We start from the raw sequence: 23930 nt of genomic DNA, 5'->3' as shown, positions 1-23930 counted from the left end.
TATAACATTATATATATATATATATATATATACTTTTTAGACAGAGTCTTGCTTTGTCACCCAGGCTGGAGTGCAGTGGCACAATCTCAGGTCACTGCAACCTCCACCTCCCAGGTTCAGGTGATTCTCCTGCCTCAGCCTCCCGAGTAGCTGGGATTACAGGCATGTGCCACCAAGTCCAGCTAATTTTTGTATTTTTGGTACAGACAGGGCTTCACTGTATTGGCCAGGCTGGTCTCGAACTCCTGGCCTCAAGTGATATGCCCACCTTGGCCTCCCAAAGTGCTGGGATTACAGGCTAAAGGTACATCTGTATAGGACACTTACGAATGGAGCTTATGGGACTGGAAGTTGCCCTGGGTGAGTCAGTGAGTGAATGGTGAGTGAATGTGAAGGTTTAGGGCATTACTTTACACTACTGTAGTCTTTATAAACACTGTACACAGGCTACACTGAATTTATTAAAATATTTTTCTTTCTTCAATAATAAGTATTAGCTTACTGAAACATTTTTGCTTTGTAAACTTCAACTTTTTGACTTTTGTACTAACAGATTAAAACACAAACATACAGTTATGCAAAAGCTTTTTCTTTCTTTATATCCTTAATCCATAAGCATTTTTCTATTACAATTTTTTTTACCTTTTTTACTTTTTAAACTTTTTTAAAAAACCTAAACCACAAAACACGTTAACCTAGGCCTACACAGTTTCAGGATCATCAGTACCACTGTCTTCCACCTCCACATTTTGTCCCACTGGAAGGTCTTCAGAACAAAACCATGCAGGAAGCTGTCATCTCCTATGATAACAATGCCTCCTGAAGGACTTGCCTGAGGCTGTTTTACAGTTAACTTTTTTTTCTTTCAATAAGTAGAAGGAGTACACTCTAGCATAATGATAAAAAGTGTAGAGCCGAGCACAGTGGCTCATGCCTGTAATCCCAGCACTTTGGGAGGCCAAGACGGGCGGATTGCTTGAGATTAGGAGTTTGAAACCAGCCTGGCAAACATGGTGAAACCCCATCTCTACTAAAAATACAAAAATTAGCAGGGCATGGTGGCGCACGCTTGTAGTCCCAGCTACTCAGGAGGCTGAGGCAGGAGGATTGTTTGAACCCAGGAGGCAGAGGTTGCAGTGAGTCGAGATCATGCCATTGTATTCCAGTGTGGACAACAGAGCAGGACTCTGTCTCAAAAAAAAAAAAAGTATATGTAGTGTAGGAAATATATAAACCAATCAGTAACATAGTCATTTGCTATCATTGTTAAGCATTATGTATTGTATGTAATTGTGTGTGTTATGTGGTCCTTTAATATGACTGGGAGCAGAGTAGGTTTGTTTACACCACAAACATGAGAGTAGTGTGTTGTATTACAATGTTGTGATGGCTATGAGGTAACTAGGTGACAGGAACGTTTCAGCTCCATTACAATCTTGTGGGACCTCTGATATCTATGTGGTCCCATATGTGGTCCACTGTTACCTGAAACACCGTTACGAAGCACATGACTGCATGTGTGTGACACACATTCATATATATTTATGTATATTGGGGAAAATGTATTTCTCACCATGGGGAGCAGTCAAAAAAAAAGCTTAAAACAAATTAAATGAGATCTCAGATCGCTTTCATTTGTGGCCTTCCTCTAAGTTGTGGGGGTGCTACAGCAGCATGGATTAGGGTGCGAGGGAGGCCTGTGTAGGAGAGAAACTATGCCGAAAGCTTTACCTGACTCACTGTGGTTCTTGGGCTGCCTTTTACTTGATAAGTCAGTATCACTCCTCTAAGAAAGGGTAGTGCTCCAATGTCCACATTCATCCAAAACGTCATTGCTAGAAGTAGAACCAATCCAAGGGTGTGAGGGTGTTTCAGGTAATGGGGCTAATAACAAACTCACGGGGTTGGTATAAGGATTCAATGTAGATATAGTACCTCAAACTAAGAAGTGTTATACACGGCTATGACACTATATTTTTGTCTGTATTCTCTCTCTCTCTCTTTTTTTTTTAATAGAGATGAGGACTCGCTATGTTGCCCGGGTTGGTCTCAAACTACTCCTGGGCTCAAGCGATCCTTCTCCCTTGGCCTCCCGAACTGTAGGGATTACAGGTGTGAGCCACCACACCCAGCCTTGTAGTCTCTCATTCTTGTGGCTGGTACCACCATCCCAGGCTTGCTTTGGGACAAGCTCCATTATGTTGCCAACCATACCACCAATTGTTACATTTTGTGAATGTACTGGTGGTGGTGGCACAAGAACTAAAGGAAACAAACACCAAGGCCACAGTAGGACAGGAAAGATAGGGCTCAGATCCTTGGATTGCTTGGATGACTCTTGATTTCCACATCAGAAAAATCTATTGTATTTAGGTTTCCTGGTGAAAATTCTAACTTGCTAGTACAATAACCCGTTAGCTGCCAAGAGTTATGGCTACGTAAACACACTGCTACTTTTTAAAGAATTAGGATATATAATTAGCATTTTAAAACAAAAGTAATTGAATATGATGATTCAGCTAGCCCTTCAGAATCAGGCAGTGCCTCACGGTCATGATGTAGATGGCTCATGCCTGTAATCCCAGCACTTTGGGAGGCTGAGGCAGACGGATCATGAGGTCAGGGATTCGAGACCAGCCTGGCCAATATGGTGAAACCCTGTCTCTACTACAATTAAAAAATTAGCTGGGTATGTTGGTGTGTGCCTGTAGGCCTAGCTACTTGGGAGGCTGAGGCAGGAGAATCCCTCGAACCTGGGAGAGGGAGGTTGCAGTGAGCCGAGATCACACCACTGCACTCCAGCCTGGGCAACAGAGTGAGACTCGGTCTCAAAAAAAAAGAAAAAAAAAAAGAAAAAAAAAAGGGCATTGGTTAGTAGTGACCTGCTTTTAAAGGGATGACGCTGGATAACCAACTTACTTGGAGTTTAAATTCTGGTTCATTTATTTCCTAATTCGGTTAGGACTCTGCATATTTTGCCTTTACATATGATCAATTGCATTCAATCTATAGTTGAAAGAGACCTCAGGGTGATCTGGTCCTCTGATCTGATGCTTAAATTACTTCTGATTTATTCAACAAATAGATAATATGCACATACCACACACTAAGCTCTATTCCTTGCATTGGGATAGAGTCATGAAAAAAATCCTTTCCCTCATGGAATTCACATTCTCAAGGGTCAACCGTCAAGGGTTGGTAGCCTCTGTCTGAACCTCTCTATCAAAGGAGATCTCATTTTAGGAGATAATCCAGTACATCTTTAGATATCAGTTTTTGTTGTCAATTTCACTTGCTTGTCTCATTTGGAATTAATGCAAGCCCACTTCTCCATGACAGTCCCTCAGATATCTGAAGGCAGTTCTTAGGTCCAACTTTGTTTCCCACCTCTATCCCCAATCCCTGCCCCTGGATGTTCTCTTTTCCAAGTCAAGAATCCTCCAGTCCCTCAAGCATTCCTTCTGGGTCAGCTTCTTGCTCCACTTTCCTCTGAAGGTGGTAAGATTGTGTATGTTGCTCTTAAGAGTGCCTTGTTAGACTTAGTGCCAACCTACTGGATTATTGTTTCTCAGTGCTAGATACATACCTGACACTCTGCTCAGTGATGCTGGCATTGGGCTCTGCGATCGGCACCGCTGCTTTGCCAGCTGCTTTCCTGCAGAAGGAAAGAGGACTTGCTCTTCCTGTTTTGGTCACTGTTGCTGCCGGTGTCCTAGGGGCACTGGTTCTCACCCTGGCAGAGGCAGCTGGCTTCATTCATTCTCCGGCTTCTTCCTCTAGTATTCCTAGAACCACCATTGGGAGAGCGCCCCCTTCTCAGAGGTCTGAATCCCAGTTCTGTGGGGCTCTTTTTCTAAGTTCCTAAGGATCCTTCTGGATAACTTCATCTTCTCTAAAGGCTTCAGCCCATACGGCAATGACTCACAGATCTGTATTTCCCTCCCATACCTCTCTCCAACACGATGTATCCCATAGACAGTCACCTTGAAACCATGACGGCTGAGTCTGAACTTGAATTTCATGCTTCCCTCTTCAGTCATTAGAAACCTGGGATTTGTTGTTTCTTCTCTCCTCCTCACCCATCCACAGCCAATCTCAAGTGCAGGCCATTTACACCTGAGTATTTCTGAGATCTGTTCCCTCCTTTCCATTTCCACAAAAACTGCACTAAAGAAGTCCCTTGCGATTTCTCACCCAAACTTCTTTCATAACCTCTAACCGATCTCCCTGTCCTCTGCTCTCTTCACGTCAATCCCACCAACAGAGGTCACGGATTTGGCCGGGGCTCAAACCCAGTTGCTTAGTTCCGCCCTCGCCTACTCCAGTTCCATCTTCTGTCTCTCCCTTATGTTTCAGCAACAGCATGTTTAACCCTCCATGCTGCTTGCCTGTCTTTACTTGCACTGTCCTCTCTGCCTTTCTCACACACGTACTTCACCTGGCTAACTGATGTAAGATTCGACTTAATGTCCCCTATCCGAAGGTGCCCCTGAACTTTCTCTACCACCACCCTTTCTTTGTCCTCCCCTATACTTGGTGGCATATTTTATCACTGCATGTAACACTCTGTGTTACAATACTCTTTCTTCCTCACCAGACAGTGATTTTAAAGGGCTATTCACAGATCATTACCACTAGAGACAACACTTGTCACGCACTGGGCTTTTAACGAGTGGTTTTTTGGGGAAGGTGAACTTTAAGGGATCATTACTATAAACTTAAACCAAATTATGTTCTTATGATCAAGAATGACTTCACCAGATGCAAGGCTACTCAGCAATAAGAAGAAATGAACTAGCAATACACACGATTTAGATGAATCTCCAGGGAATTACTCTGGAGTGAAAAAAAAAATCACATACTGTATGACTCCATTAATGTAATATTCTTGAAATGATAAAAGTATAGATGTGGTTGCCCAGGGTTAAGAAGCGTGTGAGGGCAAGAGGCAAGTAGGTGTGCCTATAAAAGGGAAACATAAGGGATCTGTATTTTGGGTCCTTGTGATGATAGAACTGTTCAGCATCGTGACCTTATGCATCTCAATGTCCTGGTTGTGATACTGTACTACAGGTTTGCAAGATGTTACCTTTGGGGGGGAAATGGGTAAAGGGTACACAAGCTCTCTCTGTATTATTTTTTACAACTGCATGTGGATCTACAATTATCTCAAAATTAAAAGTTTAATTTTAAAAAAGATTTCCCACCAGAAACAACACAGACTTCATACTTTCTTCAAATGCATTCTTTTTATTTGAGAAGGATGATCTCAAGGCAGTGCCCTTTGGGAAAGATGTCTTTCATCATCACGTACATCAGGATCAACCATTACTTTCAGCAAAGTACAAAAATACACACATCAGTGACTTCCGTACAATAAATACATAATCATGCATCCCACAATAAAAGGCACCGAAAACTGGTCACTTAGTAGTCATAAAAATTACTAGCTACATTAACAAAGCCACCCAAATTATCTGTACAAGGAAATGTAACAATATATTCCAAAGGTGAAAACACATAAAACATCTTTAAAATAGTAGGCAATAAATATCTCAATTGTATATATTTTAAAAATTATGCCATTGTAAACAGCATGTAAACAAACAAAACTCACGTTGTCTTACCATTATTAAAAGTAATTAGAGCCAAAGTTATAACCTCTGCTCTGTCAGGTATATTTCACTGGCAAGTGTGCTAAGCAGTTGAAAGTTTCACTCTTTTCTGCAGCAAACAGAGCCCACTGTGTAATAAATAGATAGATATTATCTGCATCTTTCAGACACAAGTGCTTAGTTTCAAAACAGACTACCAAAATGTAGTAAATTCCTAACCATAAATAATACGGCAAGGCTAAATTTAAAATACCTTCTCCAATGTAAGGGACGAAATGAACTATACTGTTGTGTTTTCAGCATGATGATAAACAGGAGGCAAATGATTTCTGGTTATCTTTATCGAAAGATAAAATGAATATGCTGAATGTCAGGGTAGTGTCCAATTTTTTGAGCCTCCTCCTTTTGTGGACCTTGTACAAAGTCGAACAAAGAGTAAAGCTGTATCGCATTAAGAATTTTCTTTTGCTAGAGAACATAAGAAATGGATGATACTTAATACTGATGGGAAACAATGACTTCGAAACATGCCTATCAAACTGTGAATATACATACAAGTAGGCTTTTTCCATACTTACTGACAATAAAGATACAGCTTTTTCCTTCTCATTAAGGAACTCTATTGCCTAACCATCCATAAATATCTACAGAATTTCTTATAACTAAAAATATTTTTGTTTCACCTATATATTAGTGCCTCATGGCAGACAAGTACTAGTAATATTTACTGTATGCTTAGATACGTACACTACCTGTTAAACATTATTACCATCTACTCCTCATTCAAAATAATCAAGGAAACATCAATCCACATCTTCAAATGGAGCCTCTGAAGTACACCAGAAAGCATTACATTTTCCCTTCTACGGTGGGTTTACCATGCACAACTCTTATATATTTCGGTGTGTGTGTCATCAATAGGGTTATATGCCTTCCTAAAATCAACTTTAAATGTGAGTTCACATTCTACAGATCTATCAGTCACTGGGATCACACGTACGGCTGTGGAAAGAGGATTGATGAAATATGTACTTTACAAAACAGTCAAAATTATTGGTGGCTGACACAAAAATATAAAAATTGTAGACATAAAAATGGGATTACCTCTTTATGATAAAATAATTTGGTTAGTTCTTTTGGGTGGAAGGAGACTCCCCTGAAGTAACCTGAAAAAACACTTGGTTTATAATAGTTCTCCTAATACCTTAAACAGACTGTGGAAAAATAACTGTGAAAACAAACTTGGACTCTACCAGACAGGAGCTATGTCTTACTTTATTTGTATCCCTGGAATCTAATTGAGTGTCAAGTATACAGCAGGTAGAAAAGTCTATCAAGTGAATGAAGGAACAGGGCATTTCAGTTAATTACAAACATTTTAACTAATTTTTTTTTTTTTTTTTTGAGACAGAATGTCGCTCTGTTGCCCAGGCTGGAGTATAGTGGTGCAATCGCAGTTCACTGCAACCTCCACTTCCTGGGTTCAAGCGATTCTCCTGCCTCAGCCTCCCAAGTAGCTGGGATTACAGGTGTGCATCGCCACGCCTGGTTAGTTTTTGTATTTTTAGCAGAGACGAGGTTTCACCATGTTGACTGGTCTCGAACTCCTGACCTCAGGTAATCCACCCGCTTTGGCCTCCCAAAGTGCTGGGATTACAGGCGTGAGCCACCATGCCCAGCCCTGATATTTAATTTTAGAAATTATTAACTTGGAAAAGCTTTCTGTTAGCCTTTATGAGTATTTGGTGATATGGTAGAAAGGCTTTATCTAATCCCAAAGAAAAACAGGCCCATAGGTAATAGTTTTTAGTTTTAGTCTTTATATTCTATAGAGGGTGATAATAGTCATAAGCCTTCTTACGTTTACATTAAAATAGTAACTCTAAATAACCTGAAATCACACAAACTCAGTCTATTTCCCCCCAGCTGAATATTATTTAAAAATTCCACCATCACTATTGCTTTTGATTCTTTCTGAAGTCTCCTTATTGTCTGTAGGTAACCAGTATATGTATTTATGTGGACTGTATACACTAAATGTCTACAAAAGAGAAAGATGATCTTTAGGGCATATTAACAAATTACAAATACGAGTTTGGCAGTTATGTGAAAATTTCAGAAGCCTCATTTTGAGAAACAAGAATTCAGATTTGCCAATATTTCGGATTTACAGCTAACAGATGATTATTTTTCACAAAACAACTGCTTTTCCTTGCTGTTTATCTTCTGTTGGTTTGCCTGGAGTGCACAAATGCTCATGAATGCACACTTACCTCATGTGGACTTTCATGTGGAATTGTAAGCCTTTGTTTGTGAAAGTACACGAATACAGAGAAGTTTGGGTTTTATATTACCTTCATTCAAAAATATTTATCAAAGTCCTACTATGTGTAGCTAGACACTGAGAATACAAATGGGAAGAGAGAAATTCAGTGGAGGAGACAGGTGTGTGTGTGTGTGTGTGTGTGTGTGTGTGTGTGTGTAATTGAAATGTTATGTTATTTTAACAGAAAAAGTTTCAATCTACTCTAGGCATGGAAGAAATATCTGCCTAGGGAAGTCAGGTAGGGCTTCACAGAAAGTTAAATTTGAATTGAGTCTTGAATATGTTCATCTATGGCACGGGATTATGCCAAGACACTAAATTATAAGTAGTTCCAAATTCCTGGATTACAAAAGTCAACAGAGGGAAAGTTGGTGAGGATACTAAAAAGAAAGAGGCAAGGTCATAGGTCCTCTTGCTTAGGACCTCTTGCTATTCTGTAATTTATAGAAAAGAGAGCCTACTTAAGAACTTTTAGCAAATTTGTTTTAGAGAGACCACTCTGGTGGGAAAGAGTGAAAGTAGAAAAACTAGTTGTTGAAAACAACAACAACAACAACAACAACAACAACAAGAACAACAACAAAAAACCTATGGCAAAAGCAAAGGAGTGAAAAATGGTGAGGGTTTGTATGATGAAGGCCTGAAAGGCAGCAATGAAATCAGCACTTTACTGAAACTAATGAGAAACACAGCATAAAATGAGAATTCAGCTTTTGACATAACCAAAAAATGAAATATGCAACTGCATAAATACTGAAAAAAAATTGATACAGAAAATGCTTTTGCTTACAAAATCCAAAGCCAAGATTAAGATTAAGCATTTGTGTTATTCCATACTTTAGTTTATGAGTTTCTTGGCAGAAGAACCTAATTTGCATAGTGTTGCTAGGAAAACTGTGTCATCTTTCAAAAGCTTTCTGAAAGCTTTTCAAGTAAAAGGAAAGAAAACAAAAGAACTGTTCAAGTTTGCAATTCTCTCATTCTCATAATTATGTATATATTTTTAAAAATGCTGCACAATTATAATCTGTAAACAGAGCATGTTCTAATTAAAATTATAATTAATTTCAATTATACTGAGGTCACCTGTATGTCAGGTCATTATGGGAAGCAAATTCCCAGAAAAACAATTTCTTCCAGTCACTGTACCAAATCATTCTGGATTAATCATTTAGAGATCTATCATCATGAAAATTAAGTTGCGTCATTAAGACAAATCAAAATTCCATGGTGATGAACTCCAATCTTTTCCCTGTATCATACGGCATTCCAACATTTTTGGGGCAGTGAAATGCAACAGGAACTCCAAATTATCCTATTATACTATAATAAATACTAGATTTAGCAAAGAAACCTTTAGGTCAAGAATCAGATAGTGACGGAATTCAAATGTCATGTAAAGATCAAGCCATCGTTCCCTCACTCTCATGTATAACTAATATAATGATTTTAACTAGGTTATTCTACTTTCTAATTTAATTCCCTTAGTCATACCCAGAGTTCCATTAATTAATAAAGACGATCTCTAGTTGAGTTTCTTTATGGGGAGTTTTGAAAGTACTCTGCATGAAAGAACACCATGCCACAGTCAGAGAACGCAGTCAGGGATCCATGCTCTGCATCAAACATTCAGAACTCAGTACAGAGAAAGGAATATCACATACTCCATCTTTTTAACTACTGGTTTAAAGAGACATTTTCCTCTTTGGGGAGTTAAACTAAGAAAAGATATGAAGGATTTAACTTAAATATATTCACATCTATAACATTGTTGTTTGGCTTAAGTATAGAAAAATTTTTGAAGATGTTAGAAGTGAGTTTTGGCCTATCCTAAAATGATTAATATGAACATGTAATACAACAAAGGAAAATACCCGTAATCTACTCTGGTACAAATGCTATTAATTTTAACTTTACTTTCATTTTTAAATTGAACATCAGGGATATCAATTTGAACTTCTAATTTCCGTGCTATAGTCTGGGAAGCCTTTATTTATATCTAAAATGACAGTGGGAAAGAAATTGTAAAATTAGGTGTGATTCATACTTATATAATTCCTTTTTTAAAAGAAACGTTACCAAGTACTAACAACTGATAATACTGTGTGCCATTTCTAACTGGGAACACCAAGTCACCAAAACATAACCTGTAGAGAGGACACAATGAGCCAATGCCATCAGTTACAGAACTTGATAAACCTAAACCATATTCCCATCTCTAGGTATTGTGAATTTTAATAATTGTTTTGTTGTTTCAGTGAAAGGAAAAAACCCATTTAGCAATTGTCATTGCTAATGCATTTCAAGGCTTAGCACGTTTAAGAAAATCTCCTTGGTCTGCAGGGTATGGTCTGATCCACATTTACTGGTGTTTTTCTATAGAACCAGCTAAGCGTGTCTGGCTAGTTCTCCAGACGTCAATCACTGAGATGAGAAAGCACAGATATTTGCCCCATATCACAAACCCTTGTGTGGACTCCATCAAATGTCCTGAATGATTAGATCATCTGAACTACCTTCTCACTGACTTCTAAATTTCAACAGTGGGATGTGCTTCCTGAATTCACTAGTTATGCTAAGATCTAGATACAGTCTCGGACTTCATCAATGTGGTATTTTTTGTTTTGTGGGGGTGTGCTCAGCACACTATATAGCACACGTGTGCTTTGTGTTTCTATCATATAAGGTGAAAGATATCTATGTTCAAACTATTTGTTCCCAAATCTTTGCCAAAAATTACCAACTTAAGTTCCTTTTTCCTGTAATTTCCATGTAATTTCTCTCACCGGTTTTCTTTTTTCCCACCTCCAGTAACTGCTTGTGCAACAGTAAAATTAATATACAACTCTTTGCCTTTAAAATTAGAGTAAATTAATTATTAGTCTCCTATGAGTTCTTAAATAGCACACAATACATCAACTGCTAACACTGTAACTTAGAAGAAAACAAAGTTAGGGCTTATTAAAGCAATTTTCTTTGGTAAACCCATGCTTCACATTAAATCAAAACAGGTATTTTTTTCCTTCCTTGAAAACATGTGTTTTATTCTGTGTGGTATGTTGTACGATTATGTTTTAAATTTTTAGTTTTTTAAACAGTTAAACTAAGAGTAATTTTAAGTAGAAATAATTCAAACAATTAAAGTCTCACTGACTAGACAGAAACAATTATCCATAATGGTTACTATCCCAGAACCAAATGCAAACATATGGTAAAAATATCCACCCTGGAACCAACAACTGCTAGATATGTGATATTTTGGGGGGTTCAAAATTCTTTTTCTTCCCCAAGACAAGAGTCTCGCTCTGTCGCTCAGGCTGGAGTACAGTGGCGAGATCTTGACTCAATGCAACCTCCACCTTCTGGGTTCAAGCGATTCTCCTGCCTCAGCCTCCTGAGTAGCTGGGATTACAGGCACCCACCACCACGCTAATTTTTGTATTCTGTTGGCCAGGCTGGTCTCGAACTGCTGACCTCAGGTGATCTACCTCCCTCAGCTTTCCAAAGTGCTGGGATTACAAGCCTGAGCCACGGCGCTCGGCCGGGGTTCAAGATTCCTAACGTTCATTTGAATGTCATATTGGCAGTACAATCACTAAGATCTCTTTTCAACTAAAACTGAGAATTAGCTACAGAAAATAAGTTGTGACATGAAGATAAAATACATATTGGCAAAATATAACACACTGAATCCCTTGGCTACATTAAATCCTTAATATTGGTGATTTCATTTAGGCTTTATATTTTAAAAAAATATTTATTTTAAACATGAAACTTATTTTTTTTAACAAGGTGTCTATTACTATTCCGCTATCTATGATGGTAAAGAATACAGTTTTTTAAAAGGAAAACAGTTGGGCATCTGTTTGACAGAAATGAGTACTTCAAGTACATAAGTAAATCATCAACAGAACTATACACTCTAAGCAACAGCAGTAAAAAGGAAAAGAGCTAGAATATGTATTTCAGATAAAGATTAAATTTCACAATATAATAAATAAATGCACCGATTTATACAACTTGTGAAAACCTTCTGATGATTACAAGTAATACTGTCTGTTACTGACTTTGCTGATACCAGCACTGCCTCACATAGAGAAATTCAAAGGTAAAATTCTTGTCCCTAATGCCACAAAATATACAAAGCTTTTATATTTGTTATTAAATATTTTATCTGCCAAAAATCCTGCAAACTAAAATACATCTTGGCAGTTTGAATAGCCAGCATAATTATTTTGATATAAAAAGATAAGAAAAATTTTAATATGAAAATTAATAACAGCAAAAGGAGAAACCTGTTGTATAAATACACATTTTAACATAAAAGTGAGACTTACTATCTCACTTAAGAGGAAGAAAAACATTCGATACAATTTACTTGAAGATTTGAAAATAATTATATTTTCCCAGCTCTAGATAAATATATTACTTGAATTTACTAGTCATCTTCAATATACAATATATAACGCGCAAAACTGGGAATGTTACAATACCAAAACCTTTCACAGCACTAGTTACCAGTTACCAGAACTGTAAGAAATATTTAGCTACATATCAGCTTAATACTTGGTATACAGAAAGAGATATGGCTAAGCTGTGGGAAACAATAGTGCAATCAAACATTAAGGACCACAAAATATATTCTTTTTCCTTTTTAGTTTGTATTATATAACTGCATTATCCTACCTTAATGGCATTATTAACTGAGTATGAAACTTCTTTATTTTAATGCATTTTAAAAGTAACCCTTCTTTTTAGGTTTGGTTGATTTACTTTTGAAATGCAGTTCCTATGAAATACCCAGACTATTTATAAAATCCTATGCAATGAATAACTTGTAGCTAAAATGAAATATTTTATGTGAAGTTTTTAATAACTTTTAAGTAGTAGCTTGGTTTTCATTTTTCCAAAACTTGGAAGTGCATAAACAACTAAGAGAGTATATAAATAATGTAAATAGAATATCTTAGTTACATGGAGGGAATTAATCTGTTCACCTATATTATGTAACATGGAGTTTATCATGAACAGAGTTTAACAGTCTCAGTCTGAGTTACCCTGTTAAACTTCTTTTCCTAAAAATATCAGAAATAATTATACAAATAGGTACAGTCCAGCTGTCTTTGATCTCTGTTCTCTACAATGATAAAACTTTATAGTTTTTCTTCTAACATAAATATCTCCAAACAAAACTTGGAAAAAAATAATGAGAAAATAAAATAAGAAACAATTAACACTTTGTGTATTATAAAAACCAATAATCATCACGTTTTAAAAATTGCAGTTACTTCTTAGGAAGGCCTCCTATTACAAAGGCATCATATTACTGACTTGACACAGAGATTGCTATACAAAAGTCAATCAGGGGATGCCACAGAAGAGACAAGCCCCAGGCGTCCTGGGACTGGGTCAGGCAGTGAGAGGAGAGAAACCCATGGTAACCAAGTGCTGTGGGGACTGCTCTGGGAGGCTACTCTATTGGCTAACAATTACTAGTGGAGGAATTTTCACTTCTCACTCTTCATTTCAGCTGATCTAAAGAATTTGGTGTTTCAAAACTGCCATTTGTATTACCAAACTTCAAACCCACTGTCTTATCCAACTTACATCTGAGACACAGGATGAGTTAGTTGCAGTGGGGCATAGAGGGGGCGGACAGGAGAGATCCTAGATGTCAGGGTCAAGAGATGCATTGTTCTTATAGCTTAATTAAGGGCTATATCCTTAAAGAATTCATATCCATAGAGCATGAAAGTCCACTATGTTGACAGCCCAGTTGGAAATAAAAGATGTTTTACTTTAGAAGTGCTGCATAGTGGCAGCCCCTATAACTTTCTAAGTTATAGCTCTGCATGAATATTTTCTTCCTTGATTCCTGTTAAAAATAAGTTCCATGAAGACAAAAATATTGTCCTCATTATTAATAAAAATTAGCTAAAGCATCTCTAGGCAATTGTGTTTTGGTACATTATATCAATATGTAAAAGTTACTAAGCGAAGGATTCCTGACAATAAGTGTCATTGGGAAAAATCTTATTATAGAATTGAATAAATTGTTATTTGGGGGTCAAGAACATGAAATATTGTTTTTCAGGCACTATTTTAAGGAATTACTAACCATGTGACCATCAAGATAAGTGAGCATAAGGAACACAGATCTAAATCTAGCAAAGCAAGCCTTTTTACAGGGCTTAAATGACATTCACTTTACTTGGAATCATTTTGGTTCATTCCTTTTTCTTTCTTTTTTTGCATGCCTAACCGTTCATTCACTGTGTGTGTGCTGCTATGCGTCCTCATGCATGAGCTATGTCAACAACAATAATCTACTGATAAGGGAACATGAAAATGTACAAGTTGTAGGAGACTAACATGGTTTTAACTTATCTCAGTACGTATTTTTCTGAAATGTTCCCTGTGATTAAGTTGTGAACAAATGAACATGCCACATGTCAACAAACTGAGCAAACGTGGATTGTTAGTGACTTAGTGGTGGAGGGAGGGCTAGAGAAAGGCCAGCTGTGTTGGTCCGCCAATCTCCTGTGTCCCACTTTGGTTACCAAAATACAACCACTGGTAGGGAGGGCTCATCTAGAACCAGAGTGAGGAATAAGGATTGAGAATAAAACTCAGCAAGGATGATGAATGAGTTTCAGCTCATTGCTGGCATTAGCTGAAGAATGAATAGGAAAGAGTGGATGAAGGAACAAGCTATTCCAGGGACCTTTTGAAGCCCTTGGACCTCACGTCCCTTATAGCTAAGGAAGGATAAAATGGATGTAGGCCAGTGCTAATCATTTGAGAAATTTTGCTAAAGGAAGATTTTGATTCAGTCGATATGAAGTGGACCTGAAATTCTGCATTTCTGTAAGCTCTCAGGCTGCTGCCCCATGGATCACATTTTGAGTAGCAATGATCTACACCAGAGCTGTCCAATAGAATTTCTGCAGTGATGGAAATTTTCTACATCTGTACTGTCCACTGTGATTACTGAACACTTGAAATGTAGTTGGTACAACTGAGAAATGGAATTTCTAATTAAGTTAATTTTTTTAAAGAGTAGGGGTCTTGCTCTGCTGCCCAGGCTGGAGGGCAGTAGCATGACCATGGCTCACTGCAGCCTTGAACTCCTGGGCTCAAGCAATCCTCCCACCTCAGCCTTCAGAGTAGCTGGGACTACAGGCACATGCCACCATGCCTAGCTAGTTAAAAAAAATTTTCTTTCAGAGACAGGGTCTCACTATGTTGCCCAGTCTGGTCTCAAACTCCTGGCCTCAAGCCATCCTCCCGCCTCAGCCTCCCGAGTCACCGGGATTACAGGCGTGTGCCACTGTGCCTGGCTTAATGAAATTCCATTTAAATTTAGATAGCCACATGTAGCTAAAATATCAGATAGGATAGATCTAGATATTCATGGGTCATTTCTTGTCAGTAAGAACAATATATATCACAGCCCCAAATGATCTAATCCATCAATTCATTTAGATTATCTAGCAAGTATCCTTTTATATAATGCCAGCTGTAAAATTAGTGTCTTTAAATTGTTGTCTTCCTAACACTTAAATGACCCACCATGTATGCTTAAGCGAGAAATGAAAGTGGTCATTTTGTAGTGGATTAATTGATGGGGAAAGGAAAGCAGAAAGCAGTGAGAATTTCAGCAACCATGACTGCATTGGGCATTGCGAAAATGAAGAGCCAGAATGTAGGAAAGAAACTCAGAAAGGGAGGTGAAGAGACCCTAAAGAGAAATACTGCATACTCAGGAATTTTATTTAGGTCTGATTCTGTCCCTTTACCTCCTTTAAAAGCAAGTTCTTCCTCAGGAAATGGAACTGAAAGAAAATATATTCTGGCTGATGCCCTCCCCTTCCCTGACCTCCCACCAGCCCCCATCCTCCAGGTGAAGGAGAGCCTATCCGGGAGAAGAGCTGACAATTCCAGCCATTACAGTCACTGCAGTCAGGTGCAGGTGGGAACTTCTGACCCCAGCTCATGCATGGATCAAAGCACAGAGGCCCCATCCCACTCCCCAAAGCTGTGATCCGATCCCGTGGAGAAGCTCTTCCCTACTTTTTATTTTTATTTTTTTTTGGTAATCGCATCTACTACAAAAAGAAGAATTATTTATGATACTGACAGGGGCCTAAGGAGGCTCTGAAGACCTCCTTCTGGAAACAGGTGTCAGTGAAGTCATTTGGGCCCTGCACAGCCATGCAGAGACAAAGCATATAGAGAAAATTGCTCTCATTTAACAAAAAGTATATCCAAATTGTCATTTTATAGAATTTCCCCCATCCAAAGCCATTTGCAGGAAAATTCTGGCTAATTAAGGATTCCATTAAGAGACTCAGGCTCTACCAACTGAGCCAGCCAGAAATGTACTGTAGGATTCCATTAACTGAGACTTTACAGCATATACAAAAGATGTTACCTGCGAGTGAAAAGACCACCAAACAAACCAACAAAATTCAATCCTTCACATCACACTCTTAAATTTGGGACACGTCATAAGCTAGACTCTTTTCTATTAGCAAAGGGGGATTAGGGGTGAAAATCAATATAGCTATTTATATTAATACATTCTTTATGCTAGAGTTCTTCCCCTTCTTGCCCTCACTTTTCCTTTTTTTAGTAGAGATGGACAGAGATCTGTAATGTCAGAGAGTAGAGATGGACAGAGATCTGTAATGTCAGAGAGTTCTGGGAACCTGGTACCTCTGTTAGGTTGCACAGGAAAGTGTTTACAGAACAGCACTTAGGTGGGACTATCAGAGGGGCTGAAAAAGGAGACCTCTGACTTCATAAGTGCAGATATAATTAGAAAAACTGAGTAATTCATGACTATTTTTTTTTTTTTTTGAGATGGAGTCTTGCTCTGTCACCCAGGCTAGAGAGCAGTGGTGTGATCTCAGCTCACTGCAATCTCCATCTCCTGGGTTCAAGCAATTCTCCTGCCTCAGCCTCCTGAGTAGCTGGGATTACAGGTGCCCACCACCACATCCGGCTATTTTTTGTATTTTCAGTAGAGATGGGGTTTCACTATACTGGTCAGGCTGGTCTTGCACTCCTGACCTCAGATTATCTACCCACCTCAGCCTCCCAAAGTGGTGGGATTACATGCATGAGCCACAGCGCCCAGTCTCATGACTCTTTTTAAACTACTTGATATAACTGTCTTTGGAAAATTTCCATTTATTTACAACTTAGGTAAAATATATAGTCAGACATACTTGGTCAGGAATCCCTCAGGGTCATTTATTTTAAAGACATCAAAATTTTGTGATTTTTACTAGTAGTTAAATACCCAAGTTATAAACAAGAGTAAAGTGTCAAACAGTTAAACTCCTTTGATATAATTAAATAATATGCCTGACAATAGTTCATTTTAAATGCTCGCCTATTAGTATTTCTCTTTAAACACTGGGAAATAATTGTCTAGAAAATTATCAGTGATGCTATATCACAAGATTATATGTATGTAGGTATATATACACATATAAATGTATATGTGTATGTATATATACACACACATATATGTGTATATGTATATATCTGTGTGTGCATATATCTATTAAGAACCTAGCAGGCTGCTTCATAAAAATTATCACCACTGAGTCAGTACCCTGTTTATTTCTCTTATATACAATATTTTAAAATATTATAATTAATGTTTTGGTATATAATGGCTAAAGAAAGCTTATTTAAGGATATTTTTGTGACTTTTTGATATGTATGCCTTTGGCTTTCAAAGATTTGACCAGTGTAATGTTGACTTCTAATAAGCTACACTGAAGTAGAGTGGTTTAGAAAAAGGAAAATAATATCCACCTGACAGGAATTAAGAATTAAGTGAGATAATAATAACAATAACATAAAGCCCTTAAGAAAAAATTTAAATCTCTTCTGTTGGAAAGTTTGTGTCAGAAGCCACTATAGAGAGTGGGTAAGTCTGGGTAATCTTTCAGTATATAAATCTCGGTTGGGACCTTAGGGAATTCCTGGATATCAACACTTCACTGTATCATAAATTCAAACAGAATATTAAATAATTATTAAATTGAAATTAAAAATTAGAAACGAAATGTGGACATTTTAGTTTGGAAAGCTGTAACAAGTTTTGTCAGGTAAGGGAGCAGGTAATTTTATGAAAATACCCAGAGAATTTTGTTAACGTGCACGCCTACTGCTTATGATAGATTGAAATAAAATTGACTTGCATACATGTATATCATTTGTTGATTATGGCACAGACACACATTCACAAAGTCTTAGGTACAGAATATTTACGCAAAATTCCACATTAAAAAACAGAAAAGTGCAGTGCCCTTAGCCAACAAAAATATACTTTAGTAATAAATTAAATCCCATTAACATTAAAATTGACATGAAAGCTATTTAAAGTGTTACAATATTAGATGTGACATGCAAGAAAAAGAAAGACATTTCAGGCAGGAACATCGTGCATTAAGATTTGCATTCATTCATAGCATTGGGCAGGTTTTCAACATATTCTTGACCACTAAGCACTAGGAGTTGGAGGTGATACCAACCTACATTCAAAACACAACTTAATTTATATTTTAGTCTCCTAACCTACTGATTTTAAGAAAATGGCCAACGCCTCCAATAATGAAACCCAGGAAGTTTTAACCACATATTGTTATGCAGTTGCACAGTAGGAACATTCCATCAGACCAGATCTATGGAAAGTAAACATTTTGCAATTCCACCTTTTAGACAATGCAATCGTCTCAGATTCCTCCTACCTTATTACTGTTGTCAATATATTTGAACATGTCAGGTTTGCACAAAAAGAAAATGGCTTTGTGGAATGTATTTTTTGGCATAAAAGTATTCTCTAATACCTCAAATCAAAATTTCACCCACAGCAAAATATCAAGCCATAGAGGTGCTTCAGTGGTGCTTACTTATCTACGCAGAAAACTACAAGAACCACCACTTGCTTCCAAGGACTTTGTATTAAGTGGCAATAACTTCTCTTCCAAAGAATAGCACTAATATGATTACACCTCTGACTGTGGAGTGCTCCTTCCAAGCTCTTTAATTCCCTGGAGAATTCGCTTCACATGGCCCACCTTCGGTATCCCCAGGTCCTAAAATAAAAGAACAGAAAAAGGTAGAAATAATTAAAAATGAAAGAAAAAAGGCAGAAAGAAAATTTTAAAAATGAAAGAAAAGAAAAAAGTGTATTGATAATAGAAAACTGGGGATTAAATATTTAACCAGTAAGAAACATAATTAGCATTCCGTTCATTCATTTTAGTTTATATTCAGTGATTCGGGAAGTGAAAGCTAGAAAAATAAGTTTATAAAACAAAAATAACCTGACACTGAAGAATTCCCAACTGGTACAAAAAAAAAAAATCACATTCTACATGAACTCTTAACTATGACATTCTCGTAATTATACACAGTGGCTTTTGACTTCAAGAGTCAAAACCTAAATTTTCTTTCTTCTTTTCTTTCCTTTCTTCTCTCTCTCTCTCCTCTCTCTCTCTCTCTCCTCTTTTTCTCTCCTCTCTCTCTCTCTCTCTCTTTCTTTCTTTTCCCCCCCTCTCTTCTCTCTGTCCTCTTAGAAAGGCTCTTTTGGGATCTCTGAGAAAAAAATGATGTGGGACAGCAGGGCACCCACAATTAGTTCTAAGACAACATTTCTTGCGCTAAAATATTAAATTTAAAAGTGAGACCTAATTCTAGAGAAAGATACCAGTACCTGCTAAATAAATTTGGACTCTATATGCATTTGCATTACAAGTCTTTGTTTGAGAGGAATATTTAATTTAAATAGTCTTTATACTTTGTAATGTATGTGTGTAAAAAATCACTTAAACATAATTATCTGTTAGTTGATGCTTTCCCTCAAAACACTATTGGCTCTTTTCTCTCAAAATTATTATTCTTGTTTCTTAAAGAAACTTCTTCCTATAAGTGCCAAGAATTCAATATTTAACTTTCAGAAATAGATGATGACTGCAGAGTGTGCACAGCAAGTACTTTGCAAATATTTGTTGCAGAAATAAATTAAAACTAACCAAGGGTGAATAACCGCTAGTTATTCACTCTCTGAAAAACTAAAGCAAAGAGTTACAGCCTCCAAATCCTAGTTTCTTTAAGTGAAAGGGCATAGTCAGTTTGCTAATATGTGAAGACAACTTCTTCAAAAAAAAATTGAACTATTTGAAAATTATTAAAAAGATGACTCCCAAAATGGCCTAAAAAAAACCAGGGTTATAAAATAACGTAACTTGTCTGAGAAGATAAAGATGCAACTATCCACCCTGTTTGGTAATTTATTTATTTTTCAACTTTTAAATGAAATAGATCAAACTGGTTTAAGTCTTCTGTCCTTGTCTCTCTCTTTCTCCCCTTTCCCCTTTAAGAACTCTTGGAGTTCTTCAGCAGTAATGAATCCTTCTGGAAAATACTGTTTTCATAGCCAATGCTATTGTCAAACGAGATAATTTCAAGATATTTCATAGATATTTAACTGACTCAGAAAAATATCTTCTCCTATGACACAGGGCATCCAAAATTAGTCCTAAGGCTACTATACATTTACTGAATATCTGCTAAAGTATCAAGCTTAAAAGCAAGGCCATACAAATGCTTGCTACCTAAATTTGAAATGTACATGCATTTACAGTCACATTTAGATTTTTTGAGTGGAATATTTAAATATCTTTACCTCTTTGTGAAAACATAGGTATCCAATTACAAAATATATTTAAATATTAAATATTTTATTTTAGGCCATAAATACGTTGTATTCTCAAGACTAAATCTTCTTTGGGGGAGGTAGAATCTACTTAGAATTACTATTTGGGTATAAAATGAGAAGAATGTTTTCCATAGAGTTACAATAACTTACTAGCTATACTTTTTTAAAAATTAATTTTATTTAAGTTCCAGGATACATGTGCAGGAGGTGCAGGTTTGTTACATAGGTAAAAGTGTGCCATGCTGGTTTGCGGCACCTACCATCCCTTCACCTAGGTAGTAAGCCCCACATGCATTAGCTATTTATCCTGATGTTCTCCCCTCCCTCTGTGCTCCCAATAGGCCCCAGTGCATGTTGTTCCCCTCCCTGTATCTATGTGTTCTCATTGTTGAGCTCCCACTTATAAGAACACGTGGTGTTTGGTTTTCTGTTCCTGTGTTAGTTTACTGAGGATAATGACTTCCAGCTCCATCCATGTTTCTGCAAAGGACATGATCCAGTTCCTTTTTATGGCTGCATAGTATTCCATGGTGTATATATACCACATTTTCTTGCTCCAGTCTACAATTTTTTTTTTTGAGACAGAGTCTCACACTGTTGCCCAGGCTGGAGTGCAATGGCGTGATCTCGGCTCACTGCAACCTCCGCTTCCCAGGTTCAAACGATTCTCCTGCCTCAGCCTTCCAAGTACCTGGGATTACAGGTGCCTGCCACCATGCCCGGCTAATTTTTTTTCTATTTTTAGTAGAGACGGGGTTTCACTATGTTACCCAGGCTGATCTCGAACACCTGACCTCGTGATCCACCTGCCTTGGCCTCCCAAAGTGCTGGGATTACAGGGATAAGCTACCGTGCCCGGCCTATCCAGTCTACCATTGATGGGCATTTGGGTTGATTCCATGTCTTTGCTATTGTGAATAGTGCTGCAACGAACATATGTGTGCCTGTATCTTTAAAATAGAATGATTTATATTCCTGTGGGTATATACCCAGTAATGGGATTGCTGGGTCAAATGATATTTCTGGTTCTAGGTCTTTGAGGAATTGCCCACTGTTTTTTGTAATGATTGAACTAATTTACATTCCCACCAACAGTGTAAAAGCATTCCTATTTCTCCACAGCCTCACCAGCATCTGTTGCTTCTTGACTTTTTAATAATTGCCATTCTGACTAGTGTGAGATGGTATCTCATTGTGGTTTTGATTTGCACTTCTCTAATAATCACTGATGTTGAACTTTTTTTTCATATGTTTATTGGCCGCATGTCTTCTTTTGAGAAACGTCTGTTCATGTCCTTTTCTCACTTTTTAATGAGGGCTGTTTTTTCTTGTAAATTTGTTTAAGTTCCTTGTAGATTTTGGATATGAGACCTTTGTTCAGATGGATAGACTGCAAAAATTTTCTCCCAATCTGTAGGTTGTCTGTTCGCTCTGATGATAGTTTCTTTTGCTGTGCAGAAGCTCTTTAATTAGATCCCACTTGTCAATTTTGGCTTTTGTTGTAATTGCTTTTGACGTTTTAGTTTGAGTTCAATATTTTTATGCCTTCTAGGGTATAGGCTGTAATAAAGCTATGCTGTGACATTTGTTATATCTTTATTTTTATCACATATCATTATATATGAATATTTACCATATTCTTTTTTTTTTTTTTTTGAGACAGAGTCTCACTCTCTCACTCAGGCTGGAGTGCAGTGGCATGATCTCGGCTCACTGCAACCTCTGCCTCCTGGGTTCAAGTGATCCTCCTGCCTCAGCCTCCTGAGTAGCTGGGACTACAGGCATGCACCACCACGTCCAGCTAATTTTTGTATTTTCAGTAGAGATGGGGTTTCACCATGTTGGCCAGGCTGGTCTTGAACTCTTGACCTCATGCTCCACCTGCCTTGGCCTCCCAAAGTGCTGGGATTACAGAGATGAGTCACCATGCCTGGCCAATTTTTATCATATGAGTATCTTTCTCTTTCCTTGGATAAACAGTCCAAATTTTGACAAAGCATGCTTTGTACATATTCAGTTATCCTTCCAGCCATACATACACAACTTTCCAAATAGAAAAAACAAAAAACCCTCACCATATGTTTACCATTCTCTTTGGTGTCTCTTCTTTCTCCTACTGTGTTCTAGCAGAGAAAATGATGCAATCAGTTTGTTTCCTTATCTGCTAAAGCACATTGGAAATACTTTCCTGGCTGGGCATGGTGGCTCACACCGGGAATCCCAGCATTTTGGGAAGCCAAGACAGGCTGATCACTTGAAGCCAGGAGTTCAAGACCAGCCTGGACAACATATCAAGACCCTGTCTCTACAAAAAATAAAAGAAATTAGTTGGGTGTGGTGGCATGCACCTGTAGTCCTAGCTATTCAGGAGGTGAGGTGGGAGGATCACCTGAGCCCAGGAGGCTAAGGCTGCAGTAAGCCATGATTGCATTACTGCACTTCATCCTGGGTGACAGAATGAGTCTCTTTCTCTCTCTCTCTCTCTCTCTCTCTCTCTCTCTATATATATATATATATATATATATATATATATATTCCTTTTCCCAACTTTAGACTGTCATGTCGCTACATCTAGTTGTTTTGGTGATATGGGAGTAACACTTGAGCTAATCTCTGAGCAGGAGTTAACCAGGTGAAGGGTAGGGGAAGAAGCACAGCAAAAGAGAGTACATCCCTAAGGTGAGAAAAAGTGTAGTATTTTTAAGCAACTGAAATAAGGCCCAGGGAGGAGCCAGAGACTTCACAGGAGGTCGAATACATAGGCAGGACCTTGTAGGCCTGCAAAAAGATGTGGGTTTTTATTCCCTAGAAATGGGCAGCTACTAAAAAGTTTTAAGCAGAAAAGTGTACACCTGATTGATAATGCTAAAATAACACTCTGTTTGCAATGTGGATAATGGACTGCAAAGACAAAGAGCGACAGTGGAAAGACCAGTTAGGAAGCTATTGACCCTACGCAAGCAAAACTGGACAGTAGCATGGAGCAGGATTGTGGACAGGAGATAAAGAGACGTGAATGGAGATTAGAATCAATATGACTTGGTGATGGGCTTGATGGGTTAGGAGAAGACTGACAAAAAAGAAGAAGGTGCTAAGTATGACCCTCATTTCTCTGCCTAGACTGCCTGAAGGGCCAGAGGTCTGATTATAAAATGCAGAGCGCTGGAGAAGGGGCAGAACAGGAGTGCAACAGGAGCTCAAGATTGCTTTTGGACGTGTTAAGACTGAAAATCTCTAACTTAAGTTT

At 37.8% G+C, this 23930-nt stretch overlaps 1 protein-coding gene across 7 annotated transcripts in view; it reads right to left on the bottom strand.

Moving 5' to 3' along the window:
• Positions 1-5229: 5229 nt before the first annotated feature.
• The window catches only part of DGKH (diacylglycerol kinase eta), a 217283-nt gene continuing 198582 nt past the window's right edge, over positions 5230-23930 (bottom strand). For 4 of the 7 annotated variants that reach the window (XM_025364523.1, XM_025364522.1, XM_025364525.1 and 1 more), the window contains one exon: positions 17940-19058. In XM_025364523.1, the coding sequence (XP_025220308.1) occupies positions 19006-19058 (53 nt within the window). In that variant the 3' untranslated portion in view covers positions 17940-19005. Of the gene's footprint in view, positions 16601-16633; positions 19059-22758; positions 22807-23930 lie in introns of those variants that run through there. The other 3 variants (XM_025364521.1, XM_025364524.1, XR_003116502.1) reach the window with 2 other exon arrangements.

Source organism: Theropithecus gelada, chromosome 17 (assembly GCF_003255815.1).
Source record: "Theropithecus gelada isolate Dixy chromosome 17, Tgel_1.0, whole genome shotgun sequence".
In the NCBI taxonomy this organism is placed as follows: domain Eukaryota; kingdom Metazoa; phylum Chordata; class Mammalia; order Primates; family Cercopithecidae; genus Theropithecus; species Theropithecus gelada.
This window is presented reverse-complemented; position numbering and strand designations above follow the sequence as displayed.